Consider the following 15,598-nt stretch of genomic DNA (forward strand, 5'->3'; position numbering starts at 1 on the left):
GTCATCACGCCCTCTCCTGCCCTCTTCCTGAATATTCCCCAACCCTATGCTGCATGGGGACGGCTCAGCCAGACCCTCACAGGTAGCATCGTCCCTGAGGAGCTGGAGCAAGGAATGGCTGCGAAAGCCTCCTCTGGCTTCCTGTGGCCCTTTGAAAAACAGTCACCTTCCAAAAGCCCACATGGTCCCAAATCGTCTGTCCTTCCTGCACCCCCCGCCCAGATCTGAATGAGGTTCAATTTTTAGACTAGTCAGGAGGCTGGAGCATGAGGTACTGAGGTTAATGGGGGGTAGTTTGATGATGAGTCAAATGTTAGACTTGTTTGCCAGCTTTTAATCTGCATTTATAAATGTTTTAATTACACAAGGAATACACAAATATATTGTCGCTATAAATGTTCAAATGAAAGTAAGCATTTAGTTAAAAAGAACTGCCCCTCTTCCCATTCCTACCCTTCTACCCAGAAAGAGCTCTTGTTGGTTTGGACGGTACCATTCTCTCCTTTTTCTAGGTATTTGGATGGGAGCACTGAATACATACTCACCTTGGCCTTGTTGTTGTTGTAACTTAACAGCATGTCCTAGAGGTCTTTCCATATTGGCACATACAGACCTGCCTCAGTCTTTCTCATTTACAACATTAAGTGATGTTGATACACTGCAGTAACTCCTCCCTGGCTGATGGGCATTTAGGTGGTTTCCAGCCCTTCACTTGCAGACAGCGCTGCGGTGATCACCCAGCACATACTCAGTGAGCAGTCGTCAGTAGTTCATAGACGTGTAATTGCCAGGTCGAAGGTCGCATTCATCTGATCGTTGGGTTCTAGCTTTTGTGGAACCGATTTTCTACGGTAAACACGTGTAACTTTTGTAACTATGCACAAACAAATATTTGTAGTTAATTTTTGCTTCTTTTTAAGAAGAGATTAATGGAGTCTCTGACAAAAATCTCCTCTTTATCAAAATAGACTCTGCCCTTTCAGGTGTTTGGATGTGGCTGCTTGATTTTGTTGAGGAAGTACCAGCTCTCGTGTCACTTGTTAACATTACAAGTTTACCTGGAGAATATGTACCTTCCCCAGGAACGTGCACACAAGCCCACGCACGTACTCCCTCGTGCCTGTTCCTTTAACAATGGAAATGGCCGTGCAAGGTAATCCAGGTTCTCCACCCTGGCGCCAGCCTAACACCTTATTTTGTGGTGAACCATCCCGGTGCTAGGCGCTGAGATCCAGCGTTCAGACCACACCATCATCGTTCCCGCATAACCACTGCCCTTGGAAATGTCAGCTGCCTCTGAGCTTAAGACTGGAGAGGACGGCTGGGCTGGAGGGGGAAAGAGAGAAATGGGAGCTTGAAAAGGAGACTGACGTGCCTTGTCAAAGAAGAGCCCTCCTCCACCGCATCCCGGATCAAAGCACCCTCGAGGGCCAGCCCGGTGTCGGGCCGTGACCACAGACCACGTCCATGGTGACCACCCTGGGGGCTGGCCCTTCCGTTCTGCCCAGTGCTGTTCCTCTGCGTAGCTGGTGTTCCATCCAGGGCACCAACCCATTAGATACTATCAAAATGGCAGGGTGATGACCTTTTCCCTCTTCTCTCTGCCTTTCCTCTCCAACCTGGGGACCGCCTGATTGCAGAACTTCTTGCGTTGCCAAAATAACAAGACCAACTACAATTTGGTATGTGAGACCCTGCAGTTTCTGGACTGTATTTGTGGAAGCACAACTGGAGGCCTTGGTCTTCTCGGGCTCTACATCAATGAAAAGAACGTCGCCCTCATCAACCAAACCCTGGAAAGTCTGACCGAATACTGTCAAGGACCTTGCCATGAGAACCAGGTAAGCCCACTTTTATTTTGGAATGGGGGAGGGGCGTAAGGAGGAAGGTTGTCCTTTCGGAAATGTTGTTCCCGGGGAACTTCCTAGTTCAGAAGTCACATAGCACCAGCCTGGCAGCCTCAGTGGTCAGTAGAACTGAAGGGCATTTTCCCAACAATCAGGAAGGAGCTCTGGGGCTTTTTATGCTTCAGAACTTGACCTAGTCACGGATGTTGGTTTGTCCTCACTTGGCTCGGCTTGGTTTAGTTTGAATGTCTAAGTTGAACTTGACCAGGGATAGATATTAAAGTTGGAGTTAAATTAAGACCAGAAGACTGAGTTCTATCTTAAATGCTAGGGAAGACTCAAAACATGGCTACTTAATGCAAGGAAGTTTAAACCCAGCTGGAGAGAAACCTTGCTATATGTAAGATAGCTTGAAAGTCATGTGAGAAAATGTATGGTCCAGATTTCAGCACCGCAGACATTCAGAGAAGAGAAGGATCCGTTAGTTTTGACCTTGGCCTCTCAGGAAGTGTAGTTTGAGAGTGGAACCCAATAGTTTCTTGAGTAGAGTCGTTGCTTCTCCCAGGTTTTATGAGTTTCTGTGTTAGTGCAAGGATGAGTATGATTTTTACTCAAATTACAGCTCTATGCTGGCTGCAAGGGGTAGGCCGGTGCCTTAAATGGCCAGTTCTAAACCCAGTGGCCAGGGAAGGTAGGATGTGGTTGGTTAGTGGAGAACAAGGCCAGAACCTCCCTTCAGAGGAGCAGAACGGCTTCCAAGAGGGACAACTCACGGTGTGTTAAAAACCTTGTCTTAGTTGACTATGAGTATGAGGCTAGCGTTTGGTTAAGTCCGCTTTCCTCGCCCAGTTCCCTGATGAGACAGAGGGTGTAGTCCAATGTAATGAATAGGAACCAACAAATTACAACAGCCTTGTGGGAAAAGGCTTTATCTGACATCTGAGTCTATTTCCTTATAACCTCACATTTGCTTTTCTGCCAAGCAGTGTTCCTGTTAAAAGGAACATTGGACTGAGGTCTGCTGCAAACGGGGATCTTACCTGGGGGGAGAGGATTAATTTTCATGTGTGAATTGAACAGGAAACTTGCTTTCCAAGCGTAAGCCTTAAGTAAAAGTACGCAGTTGAACACTGAGTGATGTACAGAGAATGGAACACACCATGAAAGGGGAAAACGGGGCCCAGAGCCCAGAATCAGTCACACACCATATTTTCCCTTAAGAACAAAAGCCGACTCCCCTGCACTGTCTGGATTAGACACGACCAATTTATCAGTTCCAGTGCATGGGGACTTTCCTACTGTTTACTGTTAATTCTGAAACTAGAGATTTTCATCTGTCTTTTATTTTTACCACTTTCTCACGGAAAATTTGCAGCTCTCCCCTAGAGACATTGCTGGGAGTGGCGAGCATTGTGTTGAAATAGCAGTTCAGCCTGTTGGCACTGACGTCTGATTTATGACCAGCGTGTGTGTGTGTGTGTGTGTGTGTGTGTGTGTGTGTCCCCAGAACTGCATCGCCACCCACGAGTCCAATGGCATTGACATCATCACAGCCCTGATCCTCAATGACATCAATCCTTTGGGAAAGAAGAGGATGGACCTAGTCTTGGAGCTGAAGGCAAGTAGGCCCTGAAAGCCAAACACAGTAGCATTTGGAAACAGTCACTTTTGCGTTTTGCCTGAGCATGTGACCTGGCCATTGTTGTGAAACTAAATATTAAAGGCAGATCTTTTCAACTAAACGAATGATCCACGTTGCAAGTTCTGACTAAAACGCAGAACTTCAGTCTTTCGCTTCCAAGTAAGGGTCTTGTGACAGGAGAGCAGCTCGTCATGTCTCGGGTCACAGCAAGTGAGAAGTCATTGCTCCCAGCTGACAGGCCCATTCGAGCCGCAGGCAAGCCCTCAAAGCCTTGATTCCGAAAGGCCTGGCCAGGAAACAGTGGGGCGACCATTCCCTGTGTGAGTATTTTCCATTGAGGAAAAAGGGCCTGTTGAAGATCATACAGTGAAACCTACATAGGCCCCAAAAATGCTATTTTCACATTGCCAGGGAATACTTTTTTCGATTCTGTTGTTGATTTAGCAGAAGGTGGCTCGTAAATGTTGGTTTAAAATGAGAATAGTTCCCTGGCCCGCAGCGACCTGGCCTCTGACAGGCTTCTCGGAATCACGTACAGATGTTGAGCTCTGGAAGCCTGATGTGGGAGATCCACTGACTCGGTGCCTCTGTTGCACGAAATGGTTTCAGGCCTAAAAGTAGTGACTTCAAGGTGCTCAGCCGCCGGGTTTGCAGGCCGGCCTCTCGGCTAGTCGAGAAGCTGTTACCGTTCCTGAGGTTGATTTCTTAAGCGTGCCCAAAAAAACCCAAAAACAAGCCCTCACTTCTATGTCAGGGTTCCAGAGTTTCTCTACAAGTTCAAAACACCAGTTCTGAGAACTGAACTTGCAGCCCACCCTGGGGTCTAACGTGTATCTCATGTCAGCCTCACTGAGCACTTTGCCTTCTTCACCATTCCCAGGTCGGGGCGCGTTGGGGTCTGTCCTGTCCTACACCGTCCACAGCAGCGAGCACGTGCTCATGTCACGGAACCGCCCAGAACGACAGGGTTTAGCCGCAAAGCGGACCCGTATTTATTGCGTAAACGGTATCACAGGAGAGAACGGTCATTGCAGAGGTGTTAGGAACACACAGGCATAGGAATTGCACGGTTATTTTTATTGTTCCCTAAGTATTTAGTAGCGAGCGTCCAAACTAACAGTTGATTTGGGTGTAAGAATGAAATAGAAGCTTTTATGGCTATTTTTACCTCCTTTTACAACTTGTGTTGTACATTTGACCCCAACGTCATTCAAGCTCCCACCCCTGACCACCGCTTATCAGAGTCTCTATGAGAACCTGAAATAAACTGGGCATTCCGTGTGCACCTGGTCAGCCTTTCAGTGACTGTTTCGACTCATCCCGTGATCTGTGGATTAGTACACAAATGTCTGCCCTTTGAAAAGCCCCCGTTCGATAGCACAGCAGCCTGAGTGCACTGCTGTGACTTGCACTTGGGGAGGAAAGAAATACTGCCCCCGTCCCCCAAAACAACGGCTTTCACGTCCTAACACACACAAGCCTACAGACGACATAGGCCAGGCCCTCAAATGAGGTCACGCCAGGAGAGCAGGGTGTGGACCCGTGAAACTGCGACGGGATATCATGTTTTGGCACGCACAGGGCACCCGGCGCTCATTTCGCCCTTTTGTGAACTGCTGTCAGCTGTACTCATTATAATATGAGGGCTTTTGAGAGCTGATGGCAATATTTGAAGGTCCTCAGCTCTGCCCTTTTACTGGGTCACCTTGGGAAGAGTCACCTTCATTGTCCACATTCTCTGGCCTCCGAGGCTGAATGACAGTGTCTCTAACCACGCCCCCCGGGAGGCATCCTGGGTCTAGAGAGCAGGTTCTCCTGACAACCGTCCCCATGGGGGGCCCGCGTACCCACAACACCCATGTTAAATTTCCAGTTTCCACCAGGACCGGTACCAGGAAACATTAGGGAGAAACTGTGCCCAAATGACTGTACACCTCTAAGACCCACATCAGAGCCCGCAGACGTGTTTCGGGGTCTGAAGTGGCGCACTGTCTGTCTGGGGCAGGCGGTTTCTGGTGTCCTTCGCCACGGCTCTCCCGTGGGGTGAAATGTCTGTCTGACCAGGACGCAGCACCGTGTCATGGGCACGTGCATGCCGGCCGCCACCCGTGAGGCTGCCTCCATTCCTCCTCCCTCTGCTTCCCTGCGTAGAACAATGCGTCCAAGCTGCTGCTGGCCATCATGGAGAGCAGGCATGACAGTGAGAACGCCGAGCGGATACTGTATAACATGCGGCCCAAGGAGCTGGTGAGTCGGAGGCTGGCCCTGGCCTGGCGCCGGTCACGGCAGAGCTTGCTTTGTGGCCTCCCGAGCGGGAACGGGCTTCCCTGAGCTTTCCTTAAAGATGCCCCAGATCAGATGAGGAGCATGGAGAGCACGAGGGCCCCAGGCCTCTGACTGGGAAGGGAGATGAGGCGCTGCCCTGGTGAATGGTGCCCTGCCCTCTTCCCTCGGGCACGACCACAGGGCTGCCACCCGCACCCCTCATGGCAGACAGCTCAGGCAGTGGCCCAGGAGCCCACAGATGGGAGTCTGGGTCCACGGCTGTGCCCTTTTGCTGGGTCACCTTGGGCAGGCCCTAGCCCAGGGCCTGGCACACCCTCCAGCCTTCTCGAATCGCAGCCCCTTTTCTTCTCCTTCCTCATTCACAGCTGCTCTTTGCACCGTGTCTTCGTCCAGAGCTAAAGAATTCACACCTCTTCTTGGTGCCAATAGTCTGGGCAACAGAAGAGTGTTTCTTGGGTGCTGATGTTTTGAGGTTTTTTGTTTGTTTTGTTTCGTTTTAAAGAAAACACCATCTTGTTTGTTTCTGACTGGTGACGTTCACAGTTGGCTGTGCCTGCCAGGTGGGGTGCTGTAGCTCTCACAGACAGTGACATGAGCTGAGGACAGGACTCTCTATCTGGACTTTTTCCCATGCAGATAAACTGTAACTGACAGACTTCACGGAGGGCACTAAAATGTTTCTGCCGCCTGTGACCTAGTGTGCACTCGGGCCCAGGCCAAAGTCCCTGTACGTGTCCCTTTAAATGAAGTTTACAGGAGCCCAGCTCTTTGATCTCAGAGTCCCGAGGGAGTCCTCAGCCTAAGATGGGCATCCTCTCGCATTTACATAACAGCTTATGTAACTGGGTGGAGGGGGCAGCTAGGGCTTGTCACGCTTGAGTAGGGATGGATGGCTTCGCAGAGACCCCATTCCAACTCCCATGAATGGAGAGCATGCCCCCATCTTGGTGGGGAACTGGCAGCCCCGAGGGCGGTGGGTGCCACCGGTGGGTGAGTGACACTATCCCAGCTCAAGGGGCAAGAGTCAGGGGCTTTCTGGAACAAACCTGGTTCTAAGACTCCATCTACACACAGCAGGGAAGCCCTGATGTCCAGAACGTATGCACACGTGTGTATGCATGCGTGTGAGAGTTCCAGCCCCCACATCCTAGGCAACTTGTCTGTTCCATTTGAGAGAGGACTGTCCTAAAATCCAGCTCCAAGAGCAAGGAGCCTGTCTCCAGAATTATTTCCAGGGCCTGACCTGGTGTCAGCACAGAAGTGTGGGGCCCCCCACACCCTTGGTCTCGGATACTGAGAAGTAGCCTAATGTCCTGTGGCATCATCCCTCGCTCAAGTAGAAGGGCATGCGCTACCCACAGCGTGTCTGTTGGTCAAGGGAGCGCGAGTGGGTTTCACTTCTCGTGGCAGTGGAGGGTGCTGGGTAGTGGCTGCCGGTGGCAGTGCTGAGAAGGGTTCTGGGGCTGTGCCCACACCAGTCGGAAAGAGTGCTGGGGGGAGGGGCTGACGGCGTGTGTGCTGTACTTGCCAGGCTGCACGGGTCCTCCTTGACGCAGGGGTTTTGTTCGCTTGGCCCTTCTTGCAGGTGGAAGTGATCAAGAAAGCCTACATGCAAGGGGAAGTGGGGTTTGAGGATGGAGAGAATGGCGAGGAGGGGGCTGCCTCCCCCAGGAACGTGGGGCACAACATCTACATACTAGCTCACCAGGTACCACCTCTGCCCGGGCCCCCTGCCACATGCCACAAGTCTGAGCAGGACGTGCCTTTCCCCTGGCTCTCACTGAGGCTCGTTTGTGCTCATGACCACGAGGCTCCCAGGTACCAGGGTGGCCTGACCCGCTGAGCTGAGTCCCAGGACGATGTGTTACCACTCTGGTGGGTCACGTCCCTGGAAATCCCCCCACACACACACTTCTAAACACATTCCCACTGAGCAGCAGCACGTACTGGTTGGTGACTGTGTCTGGAGACGACTGAAAGGAGTCTCAGACTCCTCATAAATATTGATGCGTCTCTTAACCATCTAAAGAAATCAACCTCAGCTGCCTTGGCTGTCGCGTTTGGAAATCTTTAGCAGCCGACTTGTCATTGTGACCTCCTTTTGTTTGCCTTTTGGGGGATGTGGTAATCCTTCCTAGCCTGGCATCAAAACGCCCTGTTGTGTAATTCTCTTCCCAAGGGGCTGGGCTTTTGAAGACACTTCCTGTTTCTGGAGGTCACCGTGCCTTCGCTTGCCAGTGTGCAAGCAGCCTGCCATCGCTGCAGGCTGGTGCTTCTGTCCCTGTCACCTCTTAGGTCCAGGAATTAGACCTGAAACAATGACAGTGTTGGGCCGAAGGTCGCTAGGCACTGCGACAGCACGCTGCTGGCAGAAGGGAAAGCCTTCTCCCGCCCTTGTCTCCTGCGTTCCTGGCACTTGGCCACCAAGAGGGTGTCTGAACCTTGTGAACGGACGCTCCAGGGCCGTACAGAAACCCCGTCTCCCCCCTGCCTGGCTAAAGAAATCGGGGGGACGTGGGGCCTTGCGTGGGTGTGCGCTTTCCGTGCTGTCCTGCCCAGCTCCCGGAATAGCTGCCGGGCGCCTTGATGGGTGAAGGCTGCCTGCTGCCCCTGTGCCCTCAGCCCGCCACCCGTCCTTCTGCCTCCTGTCCACCCGCGTCGTTGCCCTTGCAGAGAGACACGCACTTCCCTCCTGTGTCCCTTGTGTCCTAGCTGGCCCGACACAACAAGGAGCTGCAGAGCATGCTGAAGCCCGGGGGCCAGGCCGAGGGGGACGCCGCCCTGGAGTTCTACGCCAAGCACACGGCCCAGATCGAGGTAACGCGAGCAGGCGCCGGGCTCAGGCCTGTGCTGGGCCCACACGTGCGCCGTCTGCACAGTGAGGCGTTGTGAGCGCCTGCCGTGTACCAGGTCCTGCACTCGGGGCTGAACGTCTAGTGATGGCCGAGGCAGTCCTGGTGCAGGAGGCGGGCACTGAGCAAGCCCGCACAAGGGGTGGCATGCAGTATGAATCCTGCCCCGGCCACGAGGACAAGTGCAAGGCCTTCTAAGAAAGTCCAGCAGGGGGACCCACGGTCGGCTGTGGTCAGGGAGGCCTGTTCTAAAGAGTGACTTCTAAGCACAGACCTGAAGGAAAATGAGGGTGGAACCGGCAGAGAGTGCAGAGCAGAGCTTCTCAGACATGGGGGTAACAGCGAGGGGAGGCCCTGAGGCGGGAAATGCTGGCGCAAGGCCTTGTGGCTGGACTTTAGTGAGCAAGAGGGCGGGCAGTACTGATCAGAAAGGAGACACAGACGGCCCTGCCCCTGCAGAGTCGGCTCAGCCTCCACGAGAGGGCTGGACTTTACCCTGAGAGCAGTGGGGACCTGGGGACACTTCTGCACAGAGGAGTGATATGATCGGTGCCCCATTAAAAAGACACACACTCCAAACCCTACTAATCCTTTGTGAGTTCAGTAGGCTCCACTTCATTTTGCAGACGGGAAAACTCTGAAATAAGAGGCAGAGAGGATATGTCACTTGTCCAGTTATCAGTGGCAGGGCTGGAATAATAATCCAGGTGTGCCCGCCCAGGGCCTGTGGGTGCGCTTTGTGTTACCTGCATTGTCTCAGTGTGCAGGTGGAAGGGACTTCTGACTCCAGGCTCGAGGCAGTCGGGGCGACAGGCCTTGTTTGGGTGATGAGGAAATGCACAAACTCACTGTCAGTGTTGGAACACAGACTCTGAAGGACTGAAGACCCCTTCAGGCCACATAAAGTATTCAGGACGGAGACTTGTTAAGACTCGATTCTTACCCGTGTCTCCAGTCTCTGGGCTGTCCTAATAAAGTGCATCGTCTCCCTGATTAGTTGCCCATGACCACGTAAGTGGACACATACTCTTAACGTATTGTTAACAACTATGGTAGAAGCTGATGGGAGGGCCAGCTCTCCTCTGGAGCCCTTAAAGGACAAGCTTTAGGTGTTTGCAGAGGGGAGTGCAATTTCAGACATCACCTCACGGAGCTCCTCGATTCACTGGGGAGACGCTGAAGCTTGGTCAGGCTAAGAGGTGTGAACAAGGTCTCACACACACCCGTTAGGGTGGGAGAAAGGCTGCAGTGTGTTCTCCTGACTCCCAGTTGTACGTCTGCTGAAAACGGGGTGTGGGTGGATCTTAAATGATCAGGAGAAATGACCAGGCCTGCTCTGCCCAGCTCTCCAGTCCTGCCCTGGGCCAGCCAGCCAGCTCTTCCAGTTTCCCGAGGGCATTAGCTGTGCAACGCCAGAGCATGGGGGCCTTCAGTCTGGTCAGTGAGGCTGGGTAGCCCTGACCCTGGCACTCAGTTCTGGCCAGCAGGCCTCCCGTCTCCTCCTCCGTTACCTCCCGAGCCCAGGTGCACTTCTGAGGTCCTAGAATGAAGAGGGGCTGAGGCAGAGCCCACCTGACTGTGAAGCTGGCAGGCAGGCTCTGAAACCTTGGTCCCTGAGCCTGTGTGCACACCAGCGTCACGTGGGGAGCTGGATCACAGGCGGGCTCCTGTCACCAGCCCGACCTCACAATTCCGGTTCAGTGAGGTTGGCGTAGGGATCAGGATCGGTGTGATAGTGAAGCTTCCTGTAACCTGATCTCCAGCGCGATTTGGGAACCATTGGTCTAAAGACCACGTCTCCCAGAATTTATGGAGCCAGGGCTGTGGGAACCTGCCTCACCCCTGAGAGAGTTTCCCACGACAGCTTGACCTTGCTGCAGCAAGGAGAGCGAGAACCAGATCTTCCTGTAGGGGTGTTGGCCCTGGGCCTCCGCTGACTTCTCCAGGCCCTGGAGAGGAAGAATAAAGAGAGGCCGTGTCCCTATTGTGCTGCACCCCGGCCCCCTTTGGAAATCTCTAGCCCCCATGACTGTGACTCAACACAGTGTCTTAGAATTTGAACAATCCTGACCAGACTGCCTCCTCTCTGGGGACTGAGCCAGTCTGGGAACGGTGTGGAGAAAGCCCATGAGGTGTCCCCCTGGGGCCTGACAAAGCCCGTGCTAAGTGAGCACACTGGTTCCTGCAGCACGCATTTTATTTTAGACACTGTGACCAGGGGTAGGACGTCACCACAACTGGATAAACCAAAGATCTGTTTGTAAAGCTCCTACCTAGGAAAACAACCCAATCTTCCTGTCTGAGAAGGGGTCTTAGAAGAGGTGTACTGGCCAATGTAAGAGCCATTAGCCATGTGTGACTGTTAAAATCAAGGAAAATGAACCATTCAGCCCTGCTGTCCCCGAGCCACGTGTGCCAGTGCCCGGTGGCCACGTGGGACTAGTGGCCGTGCTTTTGGACAGGACACACACACCCACGGAGCTGTGCCGTCATTGCAGCACATACCATTGGAAGGCCCAGCCTGGAGCCCCAGCTGAATGTGTGCACAAAGCACAGCTAATGTCGCTCCAGGTAAGTTAGTCATAGTAGAATGAGGTGAGAAAATACTCGTGCAGACTTGCCGAAACTGTTCCCTGTGAATCTGAGACGCAGCCCAGTGTGGGCGTCGTCCAAGCAGAGAAGGGTCGAGCAGAGGTCTGTATTCCGCCCGTCTTGGGCACTGAGCCGTGGCCGGTCGGCCAGTCCTGAGCGAGGTTTGTGCGAACCGCTGTGTCAGCCCCTCCGTGTGTCCCCCCAGATTGTCCGACTGGACCGGACCATGGAGCAGATCGTCTTCCCCGTGCCCAGCATATGTGAATTCCTAACCAAGGAGTCGAAGCTGCGAATATACTACACTACGGAGAGGGACGAGCAGGGCAGCAAGATCAACGACTTCTTCCTGCGCTCCGAGGACCTCTTCAATGAGATGAACTGGCAAAAGAAGCTCCGAGGTGGGTGGGTCCGCCTGCGGCGCAGGTGGTTCTGGGCGTGGCGCTGCGTGCGGGTGGGCGTGGCACTGCGTGCAGGTGGGCGTGTACTGCTCCAGGTGGGTGTGGCACTGCGTGCGGGTGGGCGTGGCGCTGCGTGCGGGTGGGCGTGGCGCTGCGTGCGGGTGGGCGTGGCGCTGCGTGCGGGTGGGCGTGGCGCTGCGTGCGGGTGGGCGTGGCGCTGCGTGCGGGTGGGCGTGTGCTGCTCCAGGTGGGAGCGGAGGTGCTGTGGTTTACGGTGCTCCCACCTCTGGTCACACCTGTGTCGCGCTGAATGTGCTCCCGCCTCAGGGGGCGCCTCCCCTGCCAAGCTTCCTTCCGGCTGCGCTGGCCGGACTCGGTGGGATTCTGGAATGCCCTTTGGGTACCTTGACGTAGGGAGCAGGAAGGAGGGAGAGGAGGCCGGGCCCTGAGCGCTCAGGAGGGCGCGCACCTGAGCAGCGAGCTCAGCTGGCCGGGCGGCCCGCAGGCCCGCGCGCCTGCTCGGCAGACGCTGCTTTTCCGCTTTCAAACGGCAGCTCGGGTTTTAGACTCGAGTGTCCGCTTCCAGGCGGCGGGATCGCGGCCACAGGCGATGCTCAGCAGCAGGTCCCGGATGAAGCGCTGCCATCCCGGTGGCAGTTGCTCATTAGAAACACTGGGACGGGGCCCGCTCCTGGTTTTGTTAGCGTTTTAATGTGTCCCTTCAGTACACGCGCACCGACTGCTGTGACCCGCGTAGAAAGGCGGGAGCTTTATTTCCGTCGGTCAGTCAGGAGCTGGATATTTCATTGGAAGCCCTGGATTCCAGCTGCACTTGTGATCTTTGGGGCGCCCTCTGTGGGGTGGGGCCACGGGAGGGGAAGCTGGGTTGGAGGTCAGCTTCTGGGAGCTTCCATCCTCTTCCTGCCCCCCACCGATCTGAGCAGGAACAGACCAGCCTCCCTTACTGCAGGCTGCTTCTGTCACCGCTTTTCTCACTATGTCCCTGCACCCCAAGATTTGGCTGGTGGCAGAGAGGGTTGGGCAAGCAAGTTGGCCAGAAGGCCCGTTCCCGTCTCACCCCCGCCGTATTTTCTCTCACCTCTGAGGGACATGTCACGGTCCAGCACTTGAAACCATCCCAAAATGGGCCAAACCCATTCCTCCCCCAGCCCTGTGCCCGGCATCGGACAGAGGTCAGGAGGCCGTTCGCAGGACAGCACACGTGCCTCCTTGGTACGGGCCTCGGGCAGATTCTCCCCTGTCAGCGTGTCCTTGTCACCCACTGCGGGCCTCACTTGAGCTGCTCCAACCCAAGCACCGTGAATAGTGCTGACCATCTACACAGTTCCATGCTGGGGCAATAAGAGAAAAAGAGACACCCCGAAATAGGCAGACCCCGCCCATTTCATACTCTCCTATTTTCAGCTTTGATGTTAAATGGAAGAGAACTTCCTCTTAGTTGCTGCTTTTGTCCTTCACTGGGCTGTTTGTGGTTCCAGGTGTTGGGGACAATTCTGAATTAATGGATCCGAACCTGCGTGGTAGTTACTAAAACTGTGATTTCACCCTTATCAGTGCAGGGGTGCACTTGGGCTGTTCTGATAGATCCCTTCTCAGAATGATGTGGCTCTGAGTTCTATTCTGCTCTGCCACCCCCACCCTGCTCTGCACCCCCTGCAGGTTACATAACTGCTCCCAGACCCTCACCTGCAAAGTGGGGAGTTAAGAGCACCTGACTAATGGATTGACTGCAGAATGGCCATCTCATGTTCCCAGACGTATATTACATTGTAGCTGATACTGTATTTAGTCTTTCTTTGTTTCAGAATCAGTTTTCATTTCAGTGAAACTTAAACACAGCTATAGTTGTCAATTGAATGATTTTAATTGGCTTGAGCGCTTCGGATGGGAAGAGAAAAATCGAAAATAACCGAATTAAACATTATTTACATATTGAGGGAAGGGAGAGATATCAGATGTGCAACTAAAATGAGATACATGTTTTCCCCCTCTAAGAGTAGCTTATTTCTCTTCAAATGAATCTGCAGAAAAGATTTTTCTGGCTTATTCGTGAGGCTGCTGTACCTTTTCCTGAATGTATCACACACACAGAATCGTCTGTGCTTTGGCCAGTCTGCAGCTGGGGCCAGACAGAAACTGAGGTCTGAGGGTGACATTGCTTGGTATTTTCTCCTGCAAGTGTTAAAATGCTCAATTCCTAGGCTTTCCAGAAGAAATCCTCTTCCCCGCTCCGCTTTCTGTCTGTCTGTCTGTCTCTCTCTCTCTCTCTCTCACACACACACACACACACACACACACACACACACACACACACGCCCTTCTGTGCATTCACATGCCCTCTTGATCACGCCTCTGACATCTTCTCAGGCCTCGCCCCAGTGAAGTGAAAACTCCAGGCCAAGAAAATTCAAGGACAGTGAACAAGGGAATGGAGGCAGAGTGCATATGCTGACACTTTCTCAGTTGGGGTTCTCGCGGATGGTTTGCCCGTGTCAGGGTAGAGCTGAGAATTCTGTCGCTGTATGTACATGGAGTCCAAATCATCAGCAAGGCCCACTTCCTTTATAAGCAAGCAAATGAAAAACTAGGAAAGACTGTTACCAAGGGATACCCTGCGTTGCGGTAATTTAAATTGCCCCGCCTACCTGGGATCGTGGCAGTCTGTCTGTCCACCGTGATGTAGCAGGTGTGTTGATCCAGCCAAACTGTTAGCCCCTCGTAAGTAGAAATGTGCTAACAGGTAGAGCGCAGAACTGAATAATGGGTCAGCTCTGATCCCTTCCTGAGAGGACATCCCATCTGGTGGGGGCAGACCACATACCATGTTTTCAGTGGCTATAATTTAAGTGGCCGATTACAAGTAGGGCGGTAATCAGGCACTGCCACATTGTGGACATGTGGGAGACCGAGGCTTCTGAGGAAAGGTGAAGTCTGAATAGCACCTCAAAGGATAAACACAAGCCTGGGAGGTGGGGGGAAGGGAAGGCGTGTTCATTTCCTGGTGCTGCTGTGACAAATCACCACAAACTCGGAGTCTTACAACAACATACATTTATTATCTTACATTCTGGAAGCTAGAAATCTAAAAAGCTTCTCACTGGGCTAAAATCAGTGTGTCGGCAGGACCAGGAGCCTCCTGGAGGCTTTTCCAGCTTCTAGAAGCTGCTGCCGTTGCTCAGCTCTTAGCCGCTTCCTCCATCTTCAAGGGACCAGGAGAGACTTCTCGTGCTGCGTCACTATGACTGACACTTTGCCTCCTTGTTCCACTTACAAGGACCCTGAGGTGATGCCGGGCCCACCGAGATAATCAGGGTCATCCCCCATCTCAGGATCCGTAGCCTCATCACATCAGCAAAGTCCCTTTTGACACAAGGTAATAGTCCCAGGTTCTGGGGATTAGGATGTGAGTGTGTTTGGGGGCCGTTATTTTGCCCACCACACAAGGTATGTTAGTTTCATTCCGTTGCTGTGTAATAAACTACCCCAAAACTTAGTGCCGTAAATATGTTCTCGGTTTTTCAAGATCAGGAGTTTGGGAGTGGCTTAGCTGGGTGGTTCTGCCTTAGGGTCTCTCCTGAGGGGAAGCCAGAGCTACTGTCATCTGAAGGCTGGACTGGACCGGAAGGACCCACTTCTTACTCACATGGCTGTTGGCTCAGTTCCTCTCTGCATGGACCTCTGTGGGGCTGCTGGAGTGTCCTCACAATGGGGCAGTTGGCTTCCTCAGAGCAAATGACTGATGGGGGCGGGGGGAGAGAACGCACGTGCGAAGAAGCAGCTGCAATGCTTTTTAGGACCCGCCTCAGGAAGCATGCCCAGCACTGCCACTCTGCCCTGTTTCTTAGAAGCAAGTTGCTACGTAGCACCTTGTACTTACAGCCCACACTCCGCGGGGATGGAATTAAGCTGCACCCCTTGAAGGGAGGAGTAGCAAAGAATTTGTGCACATGGAGGCTGGAC

General features: G+C 53.3%; 1 protein-coding gene across 1 annotated transcript in view; it reads left to right on the forward strand.

Moving 5' to 3' along the window:
• The window catches only part of ITPR1 (inositol 1,4,5-trisphosphate receptor type 1), a 293,300-nt gene that overhangs the window by 229,855 nt on the left and 47,847 nt on the right, over positions 1-15,598 (forward strand). The window contains exons 47-52 of the mRNA XM_074312232.1: positions 1,641-1,841; positions 3,355-3,465; positions 5,641-5,736; positions 7,361-7,483; positions 8,488-8,592; positions 11,425-11,617. Of these exons, the coding sequence (XP_074168333.1) occupies positions 1,641-1,841; positions 3,355-3,465; positions 5,641-5,736; positions 7,361-7,483; positions 8,488-8,592; positions 11,425-11,617 (829 nt within the window). The remainder of the gene's footprint in view (positions 1-1,640; positions 1,842-3,354; positions 3,466-5,640; positions 5,737-7,360; positions 7,484-8,487; positions 8,593-11,424; positions 11,618-15,598) is intronic.

The sequence above is a fragment of the Rhinolophus sinicus genome, linkage group LG10 (genome assembly GCF_036562045.2).
Source record: "Rhinolophus sinicus isolate RSC01 linkage group LG10, ASM3656204v1, whole genome shotgun sequence".
NCBI classification, from domain to species: Eukaryota; Metazoa; Chordata; class Mammalia; order Chiroptera; family Rhinolophidae; genus Rhinolophus; species Rhinolophus sinicus.